Source organism: Montipora capricornis, chromosome 5, assembly GCF_036669925.1.
Source record: "Montipora capricornis isolate CH-2021 chromosome 5, ASM3666992v2, whole genome shotgun sequence".
Taxonomy (NCBI): domain Eukaryota; kingdom Metazoa; phylum Cnidaria; class Anthozoa; order Scleractinia; family Acroporidae; genus Montipora; species Montipora capricornis.
In genome coordinates, this window is record NC_090887.1 from 10,792,517 (window position 1) to 10,811,850 (window position 19,334).

Below are 19,334 nucleotides of genomic sequence, written 5' to 3' on the forward strand. Positions count from 1 at the left end.
CTAACCGCAAGGACCCTACACTCTCCCAATTTTCACATTGATATTGATTACCCTTTTCCTCAGTTCGTCTCAGATGTATGATATTGGGATACGTCACCAGAAACTACTAGAATAATTTGAAAACGACCTTCGACGCACGACTGTTGACCAACAATCATTTCATTGTTATCTATTTATTGCTGGAAAGTATTGACTATCCAAGGTCATCTAACAAGTTTGTCAACATAAGCGACGTAGGAATGTTTTGGCTTGAACTGAAAGTTCTTTTCCTTGGGAGATTTTTCTACGCAGCCGCTTATATTGCGTTCATTAGGCCAGGGGTCCATTTTATAATGTGAGATGGAAGTCTTAAAAAATAAAAATAAATTGCAAAAAAATTGAAGCGATACAATAACCTCCATCTACGAAGCGAAATTGATGTAAGAAAGCACGTAGTGAAGCACGTTTTGGGTACCACAAATCTTTAACAAAACAAATAAATGTGCTCGGCTGTCATTCGGAAAGCTGTCATTAGTTAATCGGCTGTCATAATTTATCAATCGAATCTGCGTCGTCATTGGTTGTCGTTACCGACTCGAAACGGCGTCATTCAGTGACACGTGCTGAAATCACGAGGACGGCGGTTTGATGGCGAAAGGAAAGACTCACAACATGAGCGACGAGGAAAAGGAAATCGACATTGAAAGCGAGGAGGTACTTTCATAACTAAATTTTGATGGTGTAGCAAGTCACACAAATATTGTTTATTTACTAATCTGCTTTGATTTTACTTCAGGAGATTGGTGAAAATGGTGAAGAGACCCAGTTCATGTCCCAGGTAGAGCTTGTGTTTTGGTGTCAAATTGCGCGTGCAAATTTCCACATGGCCATAGTTTTAAAACACGTGTTTGTGTTTTTAAGAGCTCTGCATTTCTCTGACCTGTTTGAAAGCGATTTTTCGGTTCGGTATAAGAAATCAGAGCAACGTGTTTAGATATCTCTCAAATGTTTTAAATCTGTGGGATTTTCCCCTCAAGAGGCGTCACGCTATCACAAAACTTTGCCCAAGTTGGTTTTCTCCTTGTCAATATTTTATGAGACATGCATGTCCTAATCTGTGTGCTAAGTGGATTTCATCCGCTGGTTAAGTTACCACTAACATCGGTCTTTGTTATGTTTTATCTCAGGCAGATAAACGAGCTCATCACAACGCGCTGGAGAGAAAAAGGCGAGATCATATAAAAGATAGCTTTGCCCATCTTCGAGATTCGATACCTTCCCTTCAGGGAGAAAAAGTAAGATCCAAATAAGTTAGTGTGGCAACATAACGGCGTAAAATCTGTGTTGTTTCATGTGATGCTATTTTGCAATATTGAGAAATATGTACATGACGATTGCATGTGCTTACCTAAACAGATTACATGGCTTAGTTGTAATTATTTTTTCTTAATCGCCGATCACAGTTTATTTTTATCGTGATAAAAATGACGACTATTTTAGATCTACACGTGAGTCTTAATGATGCGCGAAACCGAATGGAAGAATCAAACTGCGTGTCCAATGTTGTGATAAAATGAAACAATCCGGGCTTGCCCAAACATACGTAATTCAGTTCGTCGTAGCATGGCCGATTGGATCTGGATATGGTTATGTGCACACTTGAAATTTTTTTGCCACAGTAAATAAGTGTCTTTGGTACACTGCTGGAAGAGGTTTCCGATCTTGTCATTTTTGTTTTGCTGTCACTCTTATTTACTTTCCCTGCAAGAAAAACCACTGCCATAAAAGGAGTCCTTTCCCAGTTGAGCATATGCTATTGTTACCATGGAAATGACTTTATTACCACACATGACTTCTCTGTGATTGGTCAAATGATAACTTGTCTATCAGTCAAACTTCACATCCATGCAGCCAGTTACAGAGAAGGGAGGTCTTAAAAACCTCAAAAAAATTGAGTAAGAAGTAAGAAGAGTGCATGCTCATCAGGAAAAGGAATCATTTCGTCACAATGGTGGACACATAAGAAAACATGCAAAACGACAGTGACTTGGTAAAAAATCTTTTATTACCTGAGAAGAAAACTCATCACCACTGTCTCAGGAATCCAAGAGCATTCCCAATTTTTAAATGCCGAACCAAAAGATTCACTAACGCTTTCATTTCATGTGCTGTGCACCAGTGGGATGATACTGACATTTAATTCAGTACTGATATTTGATTAGACATTCTTAATATTATTATCTCCTAAATGGATTGACCAATAATATTTGTATTGTATAATTTTCATAGTGTATCTATAGATTCTTTTAGAATCATCTTTTTTAGGTCAGGCCCCCTTCGACCTACAAATTGATTATTTTGTTAATAAAGTTGTGAAGTTTCAACATTAGTTTTGGTTTGTGCAGTAGCCACTGTGGTAGGATGAAAGCAGTAATGGAGCTCTGATGTTCCATCCTGAAAGAATATGATTTCAAGAGGATCTTAATAGTAAGAAAGACAGACAACAAATAAGAAAATGATTTGGATAGATTTCTACGTGGGGCTTTGAATGGCACAAATGTTATTATCACAGAGTTCTGTGTGCAGCATTGGTTGATCAAAAAATTATTGGTTTGTGCCTAAGGTATCTTCTCTCTTTAAAAGTGCATTTTTGTGTTTAAAAAATAACAACCTTTTTTCTTAAAGGTAATGGCAGATCCTTCATGTGGCACATTACTCAGTCTCAGAGCTTCCTCCTGACAATGATGATCATCATAATTCTTTAATAATTATTGCTTTACTTGCTGATAACCGATGGTTTTTCTCTGAATTGTGATCTAATATTTTACAGGCATCAAGGGCACAGATTCTTAACAAAGCAACAGATTATATTCAATTCATGAGAAGAAAGAACCATTCTCATCAAGTAAGTCCACAAATTCACGTAATTAGATGCATGCTGATTTCGATAAGTATCACAATGTATCCCTTGCTCTTTTAATCTATGAAAATAGATTTTACTGTCTAATTCCAGACAATTTCACTTATCAAATGGGGGTGGGGCTGGGGGGGGGGGGGGTGCGGTTTCAGGAGTGCACTCAAAATCTATTTAGATTCAAATGTTAAGAGTGAGATTGTATATTTCATATTGGGTGGAAGAGTATTCCACAGTCCTATTAAAACAAGATTTTCTAAACTAGTCCTGTTTGTGTTTGGAACTTATATTATGGTTGTTCGGATCATAGTTACAAGTTTTATAACAAGGATCAGAGGTACACAGATACTCATGAATATCGGTAATTATATGAAAAATAGTTGCAAGTCTGATCAAATCTCTCTGCGGTCTTCCAAGGGTAGTAAGTTCAGTTTAATTAGTCTCTCAGTATAGGACATTGGATATGGTTCCCACAAGTGAATAAAAAAGTGTTGTAAATAACTTGAACAATGTGTATAATACAACTCATATCTCCACATTAGACAGTCATTGTCCTGGTCCAAAACATGAAGTAGGGAACCGTTACTTCAGTGTGTTTCTTTCTTTTTTTTGCTATCAGTAATGTGTTTCACTAAATTAAATAAGCTACCCCCTCTCAAAGGTCCCTCTCTATTAACCCCCTTCCCCCCCCCCCTCTTAAACATGCTCAAAATATTTAAGCCCCCAGGGAACTTAACAGAGGGTTTACGTTAAGCCTGGTGTGAGAGACCTGTTATTTACAATATGCAGCTTGCTGGACCACTTATGTCCAGAATTGTAAGAAATTAAGGGCACATTTGATTGACCCTATCCCGGAATAAGAATACGTGGAGTGATGATTAAAACGGTATGTTTGGCACGTTTGGAAGCAGCAAAGATAATAAGAATATGTTTGAAATAGCATTTTAGCAGACGTTTGACAATTTTAATGTGAATCTCCGTAAAAATGAAGGATTTCTAACTCATATTCCATGTATTCCTATTCCAGAATACGGTCAATCGAACGCACCCAATTTTTATACACAACACAAAGTATCCCATTAAGTTTAAGCATTTGATACCAAATTTTCTAACAGGAAGGGGTTTATGGTTAGCGGGTAACTCCTTTGTGGTCCCTGTACCAAGTAATACAAGTCTCATTGTGCAGGTATATTAGCAAGAGGGCTTCACCTCCAAACCCAATGCACGTGGAACTGAAAAGTCACGCTTGTGGTCTTTCTAGCATTGCAGTCTAAAGATCACTATTATAAATTGGATAAATGCTATTAAAACCAATCAAATTTGTCATTGTCACTGATATATTTTTGCTTCCTATTAGACTGATATAGACGATCTAAAAAGGCAAAATGGTATTCTTGACCAACAAGGTATGCTCATTGAAACTATACTTAAAGTGTACTGGTATATGATAGATTTTCCTTTATTTACTCAATTTAAATATCATGGTTTTCTGAGATGAAAACAATTTACAAAATTCCATACTCGTCCGATTTTCCGTCTGTGGCCTTTCAGCCTTTTAAAAATCAGAATTTTCACTTCCAGTGGGGTACAAAACCGCACTATTAAGGAAGCAGGGAATAGCAGAACTGTCACTGTGACGCCAAAACCAGTTCGGACTTTTTCCAGGGCCCGAAGTTTCCTCCTTTAAGATTCTCAAGTTGCTAAAACTGCTCTTGAGATGCACTGTATTTGGTTGCAATAATGCAAAAGACAAAAGAACAAAATTTCCACCCCCTTCCCATACAATGTTACCTGATAATGTTGGAAATAATATCTATAATATTTAACATGTAAAAAGTTAACATGTAAAAAAAGTTTTGTACAGAAAAATCATTTTTTTAAATATGTCATTTAATATTTCAAGTTAATTTAAGTTAACATGGAAGAAATGAAGACAATCAAATGTCCCGAAGCAGAGATATAAACAAAAGAAGTTGCAAAATCAGGAAAAATGAGGGGGTTATAAGATCAGCATTTACGCATTACCATTAAACAGTTGGGCAAAATTTTCATAGTTTTCGTGAATAGGAGATGTATGTTTATATTCCATCTATATAAGAATTAGAAGAAAAGTGGACGAAATTGGGGGTAAAGTTTATTATTTCTGTTTGCCCATTTTGATTTATGAGCTGATGCAAGTGGCTAAAGAATTGTATGTGGCTTACGCGCACGCCCTCAGCTGAAAAACCCCTTCAAGCCTCCTTAGATTAAACTGTTAAATTATGGTATGCTCACTTGAAAAAACTCATTCTGGAAACCCAATGCGAGTTGTCGGAATTGATGATAATGATTATTGTTATTGTTGTCATCAATGTCATCCTCATCATCATCATCATCATTCTTATTTTATTACTGTTTTTAAGAAAGGTCATCTTTGCAATAAACTTCCTTGGATTTACACAAGCATGAATGCTTAATTCTGATTCACTTCCCTTCAGTTTTATGAAAAGATTGGTACCAAAAATGGCCATTTTTTCTAGCTACATAAAAAGTACAGGTGTTGGTGGTTGGCCATAATTTCCAACAGGACTTTACTTTGAAATAGGGTGTTTTGTGCCAGTTACTTTCTGTTAGTAAGTGTTTTGACAGTACTTACAGAATTTCTTTTGAATTCTCTTTTTTTGTTGTAACAGTGCGGGCTCTTGAAAAGGCACGAAAGTCTGGGCAGCTTAGCATGGATGCCACCTCTGCACTGTTGACTACAACTGACAACCTTTTAAGCTCCTCTCCTCCGGGGGATGGATTGTTAGAAGGAAACCTGAAACAAGATGTCCATCCCAGTTCGCCGTTGAATAACAATGCAGACATAACATCAGATGATGAATATAGTAACAGAGTAAAGAGGAGGAAACATGATGTCTAACACAGCTTGACTTGTAGCATCTGCCTATATCATAATTTGTAAACTATGCTTAGCTTAATATGGGATTTTCATACTATTTGTTCATGTAGCAACATAAAATTATTCAGACTGTATAAAGAGTTAAGAGTACAAGTAACTTCTTTTTATTTCCCTCTGGTTTTAAATGAGGTGCACAAGTTTCCTGTTCTCATCACAGAAGGACACAACATTTTTTTCGGTTAGCACCAAACTTAACTCTCTCTGGGTGGTTCTGAACCTTTCTAGAAAGTTTGCAAATTAGTGTTACAACCCTTCTGCGCAGGCAGATTATCAGAAATTTGAAACAACAGTGGTTATCAACTGTTACAAACTTGGGCTCCCACGCTCTCCAAAATAGACAAGTCACAGGAGACCAAAATGGCTAAATTTTATGAACAAAAGTTAAACCAACTTTGATGTTGATTAGTACAAAGAATTGATACCTTAGAATTAGGATTTACAGAGTGGTGAGTGATCATAGGTTGAACTCTAATCTGAGAGTGTTACTTCTTGATATTGTTGCTGTGTGTGCTATGATCATTAATCAAGTTTCATTAAGGAAAATTTTCCCTTTTTTAATAGTTTGAGTGATAAGAAGGGAAAAATGATTGGAAATGTTATGACATGCAGTTGTCACAGCTGGTCAGTATTGTTACTGTGCTATCCAGACCTTATTGCAGACTGTGTTACTGACGATTCAAACATTCATTCACCATTCATTCGATACAGTATTTACATTGTGATCCAAAAATTGCTTTTTCATTAACCATCAGAGTCTCCAGACTGGTTAAACACTGCCAGATCACAGTACAGTTTTGCATAATTTAGTTTATTTGTACATTTGCAAGATTTTTATTTGCATTTGGTGTGTGACACCAAATCCCTTTAATTTATGGGAATATTATTATTATTACACTGTATTATTGTTCCATTTTGTCGTCATGACTACAGGACTTCAGTCGCAGTCTTGAAAGCTTTATTCTCTTTAAAAATCTGGATTAGTCAGTTTATTTATGTACATGATCGTGGCCATCTTATTATCATCATCATTATTTTCTGCATTTTTGAAACACACTCCTCCACAATTTGCTTTTTTTCAGTAACTGTTATGGTCTTGTTGAAAACAAGAAACTGTGTTCAATCATTTTAGCTAATTTCCTTTTCTTAGAACAAAATTAAATCATTAGCTAACAGGCAAAAAATGAGATTAATTCAAATAGGCTTCATTGACGTTGGAAAAATAGCAAAGCTCATCTTGATTTGCAACGCTTTTGTGAAAAAGGCAAACAACCTATGACGACTTTCCACAGGCAGTTAATTCAACAAAGATTTTTAAACCATGGAACATTTTGTGTAATAAAAGGCTGAGCCTCTGGAACCTGCTCTGCCTTGTAACTACTCTAAGTAATAAAAATAGTATAAGAATTTGGGCGAATGTAAGAAGCTTTTTCTGTCTTGTATTTCAAAATTAAAGAAACGAGAAGGCAATGTATCCAGGTTTTTGTGTTTTTAAGATCAGATGTCAGCAGGCATTGGTGCCTTAGCCTGTAGCTATCAGTTGTTAGCGTGCAATCCAATGTGGTGATAATTTGATCCAAAGCAATGTTTTGTCACGATAATGAAGTTCACGCTTGAACCAGTCCCCATTAGTGGGAGAGTTGAAAACACTGCCCCCAATTTCAAGTGAGTACTATTGATCGTAAGCATTGTCACAACTAGTGCTAAGCTGAAAAACACATTTTAAACGGCGTTGGTCACCAGTATTTAATTCTAAGCACCCATTTCAAAAAATAATGATAACTGTTGTGATGGCTGATTACTCCATGTAAGTGAAGTGAGACCGGTTAAATTCCTGAATTTAGTCGCATGTGGCCATGCAGACAAAAATAAACAAGATGCATGCAATGTAAGTAGATAATCAATTCAGTTCTTTCAATAGTACTCATTCTAAATAGTATTTTTTTCAGATTTAGTCTATTTTAGGGTGGTCCATTTGGGTAGTCCAACAAGGTAATCCATGGACCGTGGGTCCATTACCCCCCATTAATGAGAAAAACATCTGGTGTTAGACTGAGTAAAATGAATGAAAGGCACTCTTAGGATCAGATGGAGGGACAGGGTTTGAGTCAACATAGGTGTTTTTCAAGGGGATATAGTTTCTGAGTGGATTAAGACTGCATGACTATTCCAGGGTGGGGGGTAGGGGTGAAGGGTACCATAGCTGAAACAACCCAAACCTCTAGAAAAATGCTAACCTTGGGCCTAAACACTATGCTTTAGTTAATGTTTAGGCCTAAGGTTAGCATTTTTTTTAAGGTTTGGATTGTTTCAGCTATGGTAACCTTTACCCCCTACCCCCACTCCCTACACCTCATCCCTCACCCCCTACCCCTGGAATAGTCATCCCAGATGGTGGTGTTGTTTTAGTTAAAACTGGCCCCTTTTGTCGAATACAATCATCTGTCATTAGAGTAAAATCTTAAGTCACACTCTGAACAGGGACAGGATTTACCGGTAAGGGGGCCAGTTTTTGAGTTGATTTAGATATTAACCACGACAGGAAACAGTTTCCATAAGAATGGACTCCAAGATAATTCCCAGATGGTACATTCGGAACGCCAACATGGTCACCATCTGTTTGTTTAGGGACCACGTGGCTGGGACAACATCATGTGCAGACCAGGAATCTGTCTAAAAGAGAACTTGAGGATTACAAGTTACAAGGGGATGGGATGTACACACCAATAGTGCAAGGCATGTCAAATCAGTATTGCACACATTTCACCTGAACATGAGGTGTTGGTATATATGAATCTGAAGGTTTGGGTTGATTTTGACTATAAAGTTATTACCTGTACTATTAATGGTGCTTTCCTGCATTCCTGGCTGGCTTCACAAGCTGTGAAGCAAGTAAGGCAAGATAAAGTAGCTTCCTTGCATTAAGAGTAAGGAAATAGAGCCTTAATTAACCCTAGACTTAAAGTCTAGTTTTAGCAATTTGTGTCAATATTTTTTAGCTTTTGTAAACACTTCTGTTTATTTTCTTGGATAGCCAGTACTCTAATGTATCATTACCAAACAGTTCACAACTGATTTCAGCCATTTTCACACCTCTCATATTCAGTCACTTGCCAAAGGTATGTAAGGAGCTAATTTGAAACCTGGAAACAAAGCCCCAATTATATAGGCTATTTTACAGTTGTTTGCTCTGTGGCATAGCCTATGAATGGCTTCAAGGCTGCTGGTGACCTTGTATCGATACAGAACTCACTGCTTTTATATTCTGTAAATTGTGTTGTTGTAATTCTAATAAGTCTATTTTAACATTAGAAAAGCACAAAGATTTGTATTAAAACAGGGTCAGCGGCAGCCTTGCTTCCATTCTTAGTCCAGGTAACTTAGCTACAACTGTAAAATGGTGTATTTTCCTACTACATTACCTACACTGTTGATGTGATTGATTTAATTGAACACTGAGAAGAAAAGGTTAATCTAGGTGCTGCCAGTTGTAGCCCAGTCAAAGTGGAAACCAGAAAAGCAACTTCGAAAAACCTTGATCATCTCCTAATTCATGCAAGCACCACAGTCTCTGACAGTACCTACCTGACTTGCATTTTCAATTTCTCCACACAGAGAGCTTTATTGGAAATTCCTTGATTGAGTGTATCACTCACAGTATGTGCGTGTGTGATAGTGTGGGGATGGGATCTGTTTTAGAGAGGTAGTGGCTTGTTTCCATACATCTCAGAATGCTCAAGGACGATGGGCACCTGGGAACTAAGACAGATCCGAGAACAATTTGACCAGAGCTATTTCAGTGAGTTAGCGAGCGGAGGAGGCGGCCGAATTCCAGGCTATAAAGGAAACCGAGCTGCGGAATAATTTCATCATGTGCGGGATAATTCCCGTTTCTCGAAGTCCCGAAAACTTTTCGGATCCGAAAAGCCATTTGTAGAACTGCCAACCGCTTGTTTTGGAAAGCCGATCTTTTAACACGTTTTCAAAGTGACAAAAAGAAAAGTGACTGTGAAGTTTGACGACTTAAATCCTCTCCGTTCTTGAGATACAAAGGGAATTGTGACACCCGAAAATGGCCCGTATAGTTTCGGGACTTTCGAGAAACGGGCCCCAGATTATCTTCGGTTTCTTAGAATCGAGGCAGCGGTCACAGGTAAAAAAGTGCGGGAATCTGTCTTCTGTCGAGAAAAGGGGAGGAAGATTGCAAGTACGGTTGTTTATCATTGTTGTCTTCTCTATTTTTTCTTCAAAACGTCATTAAGTCTACTTTCCTAATAAGGTGATTTCCTAAGGTGATTTCGGGGACGTTTTTGAAGTGTTCAAAAGGCTTACTCCGCTTTTACTTTGCGGAGAAATTATCTTCGTTGACTTGGAGATTCACTGAACACAAGTTGATGGTTCGAAAGAAATTACTTGGTAAGATTAACATTTTTTTTACTTTGACAGAAAACAAAAGTAATTTTTAATAAAAAAAAAAACTACGGCAAATTATCTTTTAAAGGTAGTCCTTACTTTCGGGGCCTTTTTTTTCAAAGAATTCTTGTTTCATTTTTTATGTTCAATCTCAGCTAAAAAATTGACAAAGAATTATAAATATTTGAAACAAAGTTTTCGAAATCTGACGTCGACTCACGACCATTAGAAAGTCAAATTTCAGCCGAATTTTCCGCGTGCTAAATTAATCAATGTTCCAGTTACATGGAAAATTACTTTACTTCCCTGTCAAAGAAACACTGTAAACATGAAATCTTACCAAGTAATTTCTTTTCCAAGAATGTACTCAGTGGATGTCCAAGTCAACGAAGATAATTTCTCTGCAAAATAAAAGGGGGATAAGCCTTTTGAACACTTCAAAAACGTCTCCAAAAACATTCTGCTTTTAGTTTTGAGGATGTAAATCAGCCTAGTGTATTAGGAAAGCGCAGTTAACGACGTTTTGAACGAAAAATAGAAAACAAAACAGAATAACAAACAACTTTACTCACAACGACCATCATTTTTCTTCAGATAGGTTCCCGCGCTTTTTCATCTGCGACAGTTGCCTCGATTCTAAGAAACCGAAGATGATCTGGACTGGCGATTCTCGTGCGAGTTGAAATTATTCTGCAGCAGCCCAGAGAGTTAAAAGGATGATTTGTAAGGGTTGTATGATGGTCCAAACTTTTTGTTTGTGTTGAAAGAACGAAATACTCCACACCCAGCTTTCACCTTCGCCACAGTTTGCCCGAAAAACAGGACATAAGAGAGAAATCTGGAACCGAAAGAGACAGAGATCAGACAATATGGCGGATGATAAACTGGCAAATGGTGAAATTTCCGAAGATGAAATGAAAGCTGATGATTTCAAACTACGGGCAAATCAATACTTTAAGGGTGCGTATTGTTAACAGTTATGTCCATGTTGTCTTGGATCTTGTGGAAGTAGGAAGGTCGAGTGTGAATTTGATTGACAACTGGCTTGGCTTCGAACAGAAGGATTGTTAATTGCTGGTGTGTGATTTCTTAAATTATTCAGATGTGGAGCTCATAGAAGACCCAAAGAACGCTCTTCGACAAACGGCAAAGTATTTGTCCGAACATCAACGGTCATTTTTATTTTATGCTCTTCGTGGGTTTATGTGGTATCCCAAATATTTCATGCCAAGAGATGTTTGATTATCCAGATATCGTTTACAAAATCCGATTCCAGTGATGTAAGGCAAACTCTACGACGATGAAAATGCCGACTGGGGACGTTGCATTTATGATCCAACCCCTTCCCTCTTCCCTGTGGATAATGTCTGTCAGAATATGACTGACAAAATATGAAAGGTGTGGGCAAGGTTTTTCAAAGGGTTCTGGCAAATAAATCGAAGGCGTAGGATTCTTAGGGCCGAGTTAAACAGTACGATTTTTCCCGCATGCAACAAGCTCACGACAGGCCTACGACATGACTTACGATTGTTGCAGCGTTTTAAAACATGTTTTAAAATGCTACGATGAACACGCCAATCGTACGTCATGTCGTAGGCCTGTTGTAAGCTTGTTGCACGCGACAAAAATCACACAGTGTAAATCGGGCCTTACTGATCCATACCCCAGGGTATCCCAGGGATCGGATCATCGGTTCCAGAAAATATCCATACCCTCACCACGGAAGATCATTGGAAATTCCGAGGGAGAGGGGGGGTTAAAGGGCAGTAATTTCTAAGGGGTAGGGGGGTTTCGTGGGAAACTACTTTTCCAAAGGGTCACGAACCACATACAAAACATTGAAAGCAACATACGATCGATCTGAAGCACAAAAACACACTAATGGACGATGTTTTGAAACAAAAGTCAGTTTTGAGATAAAGTTAATACTATTAGCTTCAATGTTTCCGTTTTTTTTCTTTGAGTTAGCAAGCGCTACAATCTCCCGAAGCTAAGAACAATGTGTCTTTCATTTGGGACGGATTGAAAACATTTAGAATGGCGGTCTCAACTGGAGTCTCGTCCCCAGACTTCCAGCTTTGTCTCTTTTTCGTCCAACCAACACTTCCGTTTGTCTCTTTTTCGTCCAACCAACACTTCCGTTCACTCGAGTATCGCTTTTCGCTACCTTCACATGCAGTAAAAACATTTTTGATAGGATTCATGTTTTACTGGGGGTAGTAACTCATTGAAAATGTGATAAGACGCAAGTTCCCACCATTTCAACGCTTGCGTGCAGCGACATTTTCTTTTTTGTGGGTGCATTTAGACCACGGACAGGAACCGGGAGTCAAGTTTTCTCTTCTTTGAGTAAGTGCAATTGCGGCCTCGGGAAACGATTGTTGAGGTTCAGTTCGTTATGTCTAACTGGAAATTCTAAAACAGGAGTTTCACTACTCATTGGAGGAAGTAAATCGTGCCAAAAGCAATAACAGTCGCCCTCTCGATTCCATTCGTGGCTCAAAGGCAAGCAACAGTGAGGCTGTGTGTCATTTACCGGCGAGAATGACTGCTGGAGAGTCAGTAAATTTGAAGACTGCACTTAAATCGCTATATCTAAGTTTACAAATAATTATGATGGATTATTTTGGCGTCAATAATTTTCTTCGTAAAACAATCGCCTTTGTGACAACGTTCACGAAACCTACCGCGTCAACATGTGCGGTCCCTAAATAAGAATCAACCTGAAGAAACTGACAAAATGTGTAGACAAAGGAACCTAATTGTAAGTTTCTGTTTTATTTATTATCGTTTTCGAAGTTGTTTAAGCGAGTGAAATGTTCTCATCGAAGTTTGCACAAAAATGTGAAACAGTCGATGTCGTGCAACCCAAATGTTTAAGCTTTGCAAAGTTGATGGCGAACTAAAAGTTTAGCTGGATTATGAGCTTAACAAAGCGTTATATTTTTCTAAAAGTTAACCTTAATCTTTACACTGTTGTAATAAACTTCTACTGCAATTACATAACTAATTCACTTTATTTTTTATAAGTAAAAAAATTCTGGAAATTCCTGAGGGTAGGGGGGTCATCAAAGACCCCCCTGGAACGGAAAATCCTGGGGGGAGGGGGGGTGCAAATCAAAATGTCTTCCGTAGTGGGGGTATGGATATTTTCTGGAACCACACATTCCCCAGGAGGAGGCAACTAGTGGACTTTAATTCTGGTACATTTACAACTGTTCCATTCTGCCATTTAGTGTACAATATAGGCAGGAGTGTTGGACATACGTGAAAGGGCACCATGCTGTACCCAATTCAAACCCTTTGGGAATAAAATGCTTTAGACTGCTCGCAGTCCCTTCTGAGTTAGTCAAACCGCCCACTTTGGTCACGCAAGAGAAAGAGAGAGAGAGAGATAAAGGGACTGCACAATCTTCTGTAACAGACGTGTTCAGAACTTCAGAATCTGCTCATCTAGTTAGTGAAAGTGATGACAGATGGTTCCGCCTCTTTTATTGCTAATGCATAAATAAACACTAATTTATGTGCATGTCAGATTCAATCAACTACCATAAAATTCCGGTTATGAGCCCCCCCACTTATGAGCCCCCCTGGTTATACATGTAGGTCCATCTACTTGGAAACAAAAAAATTCATCCGGTTATAAGCCCCCCCCCCCCCTTTCCCTTCTAATTCTTAATAATAAGTACTCTTGCAGAATCCTGTACTACTTCAAACGCAAAATTAGAAAAGATTGCGGAACAATAATAACTGAGAGAATTAAGTGCAGCGAGCCTCGCCGCCATGAACTGGACATTAAAATTTTTAACAATGACAGGGAAGATGAACTCCGAGCTTCTGGTTTGTTGCCCTCCCATTACGTTCTAACATTACGTTGTTAACTTTAAAATCTTGAGAGAGCTGGATTGACGAGAAAATGACGTCACAGACTCAATAGCTACACCTTAATGGGTGTGTATGCAGCTGAATTAATATGCAGCACAGGAGTTTCAAGCTGTCAGATTTTTAAACTTGTGTTTTGCATATAATTTTAATAAGCTGTGTTTGCACGCTGAATTTCAAGCTAGTGAGTAAATGATGTCTCTTTTCCCTAGATCCAACCCTCTGAGGTCCAATCAGTCAGTTTTGAATGTGAGTAATGGCAGACTGTGAAATCCAAAACTCACACTCAAAGTAAACACCCTTTGGATAAAAGTCAAATTTTGCCAGTCAAGTGTTAAGCAATCTCACTTTAAAAATCTGAAGAAAAAAAGGAAGCGATTTTTTGATCATAGTAGCACTTTTAAGGGCCAAGCTACCCAATGGATATGCCAGTGCCAGACTCACAGAATTTGCTGCTTCAGTGATGATAAATGCACTGCAACAAAAACTTTCAAAGTTTACTCACAATCTCTGTTTGGCTTTCCATAAAGATCAAAGGAAAGTAACTTTTCCTCATTATTTGCTTGTTGTTTTCATTGCCAGATGGGAAATATGATGATGCACTTAGTCTTTACACCAAAGCTATTGAATTGAATCCTCAAGTGCCGGCATATTATGGCAACAGAAGTTTCTGCTACATGAAAACTGAATATTATGGCTCTGCTCTTGAAGATGCCAACAAAGCAATTGACTTGGATAAAAAATATATCAAGGTACAGAATTGTTATGACAGTTTTATTAACTGGCTGCAGTGGTCAGTATTATTGCTGAACTAGGTTTTTGTGAAATGTGGAATAATGAAGGTCAGAACTGATTCTATTTGCTGGGACTTTGATTGTTCAGGATCCAAAACTACTAGGGCTAACAAAATACTGGGGCCACAACACTAGGGCCAACACTTTTGTGTGATTGTAAGTGGAATAACCACATACACTGTAAATGATATGGTTAAGAAGGCAAATAAGCATCTTTACATGTATTTTCTCGTACTTCCTAGTTTATGTAACAGGTGTGACACAAGCTTTTCATGAGCTACTTTGACAACATTATGACGAAATTCGCAATCAATAACAGCAGGAAAGGCGCATGAAAAACTGACATCAATTTGTTAATTGGATGTCAAAATTGGGCGTGCATCTAATTAGGTGCGCATAAGTGTGTCATTTATACATTGTTGTTGGGAAATAAAGCAACAAAAGTACTGTTGCAGGGGAAAATAATGTACAAAGTACGATTTGAAATCAATGTATGGAGTGTGTAACCTTCAAATAAGCAAATTATCAGCTGCATGTAGCAGCTTATTCACTCATCTGTTGGTCTTGTGGTTTGCAGAATTACCAGTAGGTGCTTAGCCAATCAGATTCAAAATAGTAAGCACAGTGTGTTATTAATTTAATAACACTGATTATGGCTGCAGTAATTATAATAATAATAATGAGTACAAATGTAGAAGAAAAAGAAAAAGGAACACTGTTTTAGTTCATGGAAAAAAAATGGGTTTGTGCTTGCATTGTGCTCAGTACCTTTTATTATTTTTTATTCTTGTTATTTCATGTGGAAGACCTTTAAGTAAATCTGGCCTGTGTGGCCCACCAATCAATAATAATAATTATTAAGTGAAGCTATGATCCTCGCAGTTAAGAACGCAGGCTTCTTTACGCTCATACAATGTAACTGCAAGGATCATAGCTCCACTTGAATTCATATCCGCAGCTCATATGTGATCCATTTCATATATCATTTCGTCGTTAATAATAATTATTATTATTGTCCAATTACTCTGTTTTACTAATGGCTCCTGTGAGGCTATCTCCTCTTCATTTATTAAAGGAAGAAAAAGCATTAAAAGCAAACTTTACCTCAATACTATATAAGGATAATGCGAGTATAAGCTATTAGATTATAACTTGTAGTCACTGTTTTGTCTTAAATTTCATGCTTTTAATTTCAATTATCTTGTTTTTTTTAAAGGCATATTACAGAAGAGCATCAGCTTACATGGCTCTTGGAAAATTTAAACTCAGCCTCAAGGATTATGAAATCGTAGGTACATTCCTTTTACAACAACGTTATATTTAAGAAACAGCTACAATCCTGGACAAAAGTGTGGGGAAGGTAGCGTTACTTTTGAGATAGCCCCCCTCCCCCCCTTATCAATGTTGGATTTTGCACCAAACAAAATGGTGACTTTTCTTCCAACATTGAATATGGGGGAGGGGGACCCACAAGAGCATGCTCTTTGCCAAATAGTTCAGCCAATAGTTGGAATAATCGAATTAGGTGTGAAGTGAAGCGATGTGCGCAACCTTCCCAACAACTTTTGACCAGGATTGTAGCTTAGCCCCATGACAACCAGAGGGGGTTGATTGGACCACAGGATGCCCAGGTTCAAATAATAATAATAATAATAATAATAATAATAATAGCATTTTTTAATTAAATAGTAATGTTAATTTGTAGCACTCTCAACATTGATGTAAAATAATGTAGTTATCATTTTGCAAATGATACCCTACAGGTAACAAAATTTAGACCCAAAGACAAAGATGCCTGTCTTAAATACCAGGAATGCAAGAAGATTGTACAGCGACAAGCATTTGAGAAGGCCATTGCAGTGGATGACAAGAAACCAGTTGCTGATACTGTCAACCTAGATTCAATCGGTATTTGATAATCATTTTTGTTTTAGCATAGGACCAGGTCATTGACTATTTTAGTTGGTTGGTTTTGTTGATTTTTTCTAGTCTATTTGGAGAAATCTGTTTATTGGTTTTTTCTGTGAAAATCTACTTTTACCATAACCTTTGACCTTTGTTAAGGACGGTGCCTACTATTGTTATTGTGCATACATTCTGCGCATCTCCAGATACTCGGATTTCCTATGTTTACTAATACAGGGATATTTTTGGGCAGTTTAAAACTATCCGGAGAAAGTAGATCTTAGTAAGTACCTATGGTATCCAAAAAGAAAATTGGGGGTAACCATGCATTCTTGAGAGATAATTAAGCTTCAATTTAAGAAAGAATGCCATACATTGCTTTGTATTTTAAAGCTTTTTAGAAATATTATTCATGAATTATCTTTGAAAAATGCGTGGTTACCCCCAATTTTCTTTTTGGATTTCAATAACACTTGTTAAGAGCTACATTTCCTGCATAATCACACACAGGGGCAAAAATGTCTTTAATTAGTAGGCACCGTCCTTAAAATGGTTGAAAACAACAGATAAACAGGCATGGTCACTGTCTGTTTGTGACTCATGATCACTGTAAACAATGTGGAAATGTCTGGTAATGACTGGTCTTTTTTCAGGAGTTGCTACATGTATCTTGTGTCCAGAAATGCTGGCTGTTGTATACCAGCAAATGTCACTGAGGTGTCCTTATATATGGCTTATAACTTTACTCTTTAAGAAATCAAAAAGTTAAAGTTATTCTATTGCTAAGTATTTAGTTGTAAATAGGTAGTAATAATATTAGTCTAAAGGGACAGCAAGTGTGTTTTTTTGTATCTGTTTAGCTGAATTCCTAGACATGCTCATTCTGGACATTTCTCTGTAGGCGAAACAAATTTATACACGAAGAATGTGACTGAGTGCTGCAAGTAATGCACATCCTGTGCATGTAAAATATTCCAAACCCATTTATGTTTTTCAGTCGTTGAAGAGAGTTATGATGGCCCAAGACTGAGTGAAGATGGAATGACAAAAGAGTTTATAGAAGAATTAATTGAAAGATTTAGAAATCAAAAGAAGATACACAAGAAATATGCATACAAGGTAAATTGCACTTTGTTTTGTTATTGTAAACAGAGCATTTATTTGTTCTGTTGTTCAAAGCGTTTACGTTGGTGACAGGTGTTGTTGGTGATCTTCACACCGTCCTGGTTTCTCCTCGGTATCAAAGTATTATTGCTGTCGTCGTCAGCATTAGCATCATCATGAGTACCGGTATTATTGTGTTCATCATGGACGTCATCGTCATCATCATCATTATTATCATCAATAGTATCATCATCATCATCGTAGTTACATGTAATCATTGTTTTCCTTGTCCCCAATGAAATCCAGGTCCCACGTTATCATTGTTATCATCATTTTGTCGACTTTCAATGTACATGTATCTCAGTGATCCATCATCGTAATTTACCTACATATAAACTGCTCTCAACATCCTTTTCCTCTCAGATTTTACTTGAAGTAAAAAAGATATTTGAGAAGCAGCCGTCACTGGTTGAAATCACAATTCCAGAGGTAATCTTATCATTACAAATATCAAATTCTTTAGCAGATGTTCTACAAACTGCTTTAAAGAAGTAATGGGTTTGAGAGTCATCCAGAAGCTGCCAGTGAAAATGTGATTTGAACCCAAATTACAACTTCATGTAAATCCAACACCCACTTGACAACTCCAACATCTCAACTCTTTTATTTTGACCTTAAATTGCTGTTAGTCAGTAACTTTTGAAAAAATATGGGAACCCTCCACTCCAACACATAACTTAAAACTGCAGGAAGTAATGTTTACAATCAAATTTGTTCAGAAAATTTTCAGAGAAAATGTTTGTATTGCAAATTAATGATTCTCAAAATTTCTCATTTAATTCATCTTATTTAATTTTGCAGGCAATGCTATCTTGAATAATTATTGTGATTTATTATAGTTGCATGATTGTTATCATATGGAAGCTTGTTATGTTAGAACAGAAGGGCAACTGTATCGTGTCACAGTTGTTCACATTGTAGCCTGCGAATGCAGACGTATTTCTGCCCATCGTGTCATTGCCCCCTTCCCGAAAAAGCTATTTTCTCGCACACCACTGGTAGCAATGCCAAGCTGCCCGCTACAACCTGACCTTTATTGTAATCTGAACGTATACAAGTTGGTAAAACGGTTTACGTCAAAACAAGCCTGAGGAAAAGGGTTTTGAACTAGAAGGGTCACAGAAGCATGAATCAACATACATGTACAAGTTCAAACAAGTGAAAATCTTTGGGTGGGTAAGTGGGGAAAAGGTCAGAAATGGTGGACCAACAGAAACAACTGCCCACCTTAGGTCACCTGACCTCTTCCCAGGTCCCAGCGGTGTGTGAGAAAAACATTTTCCACTTATTTCGTTTCACTCAGCCAGTGGAAAATCTCACTTGTCTGCATTCACAGGCTATTCAA

The 19,334-nt window shown here is 37.5% G+C and overlaps 2 protein-coding genes across 2 annotated transcripts in view; both read left to right on the forward strand.

Moving 5' to 3' along the window:
• The first annotated feature begins 582 nt into the window (after positions 1-582).
• LOC138049480 (protein max-like) lies at positions 583-7,305 on the forward strand. The gene is made up of 6 exons (XM_068895769.1): positions 583-693; positions 776-817; positions 1,167-1,274; positions 2,810-2,884; positions 4,251-4,299; positions 5,566-7,305. The coding sequence occupies exons 1-6, from the start codon at positions 628-630 to the stop codon at positions 5,793-5,795; spliced, it is 570 nt and encodes a 189-aa protein (XP_068751870.1). The 5' UTR covers positions 583-627; the 3' UTR covers positions 5,796-7,305.
• Positions 7,306-10,968: 3,663 nt separating this feature from the next.
• LOC138049479 (serine/threonine-protein phosphatase 5-like) overlaps positions 10,969-19,334 on the forward strand; it is a 17,174-nt gene continuing 8,808 nt past the window's right edge. Inside the window, exons 1-6 of the mRNA XM_068895768.1 lie at positions 10,969-11,204; positions 14,709-14,878; positions 16,137-16,208; positions 16,684-16,828; positions 17,823-17,944; positions 18,353-18,418. Coding sequence (XP_068751869.1) covers positions 11,114-11,204; positions 14,709-14,878; positions 16,137-16,208; positions 16,684-16,828; positions 17,823-17,944; positions 18,353-18,418 — 666 coding nt within the window. The 5' untranslated portion in view covers positions 10,969-11,113. The remainder of the gene's footprint in view (positions 11,205-14,708; positions 14,879-16,136; positions 16,209-16,683; positions 16,829-17,822; positions 17,945-18,352; positions 18,419-19,334) is intronic.

What these genes read in the sequence shown, in the direction of transcription:
- LOC138049480 (XM_068895769.1), top strand. Translation starts at nt 628, where the DNA reads ATGGCGAAAGGAAAGACTCACAACATGAGCGACGAGGAAAAGGAAATC. An exon ending in CTTCCCTTCAGGGAGAAAAA is followed by an intron (nt 1,275 to 2,809) that starts GTAAGATCCAAA and finishes AATATTTTACAG; the next exon opens with GCATCAAGGGCACAGATTCT. An exon ending in TGGTATTCTTGACCAACAAG is followed by an intron (nt 4,300 to 5,565) that starts GTATGCTCATTG and finishes TTGTTGTAACAG; the next exon opens with TGCGGGCTCTTGAAAAGGCA.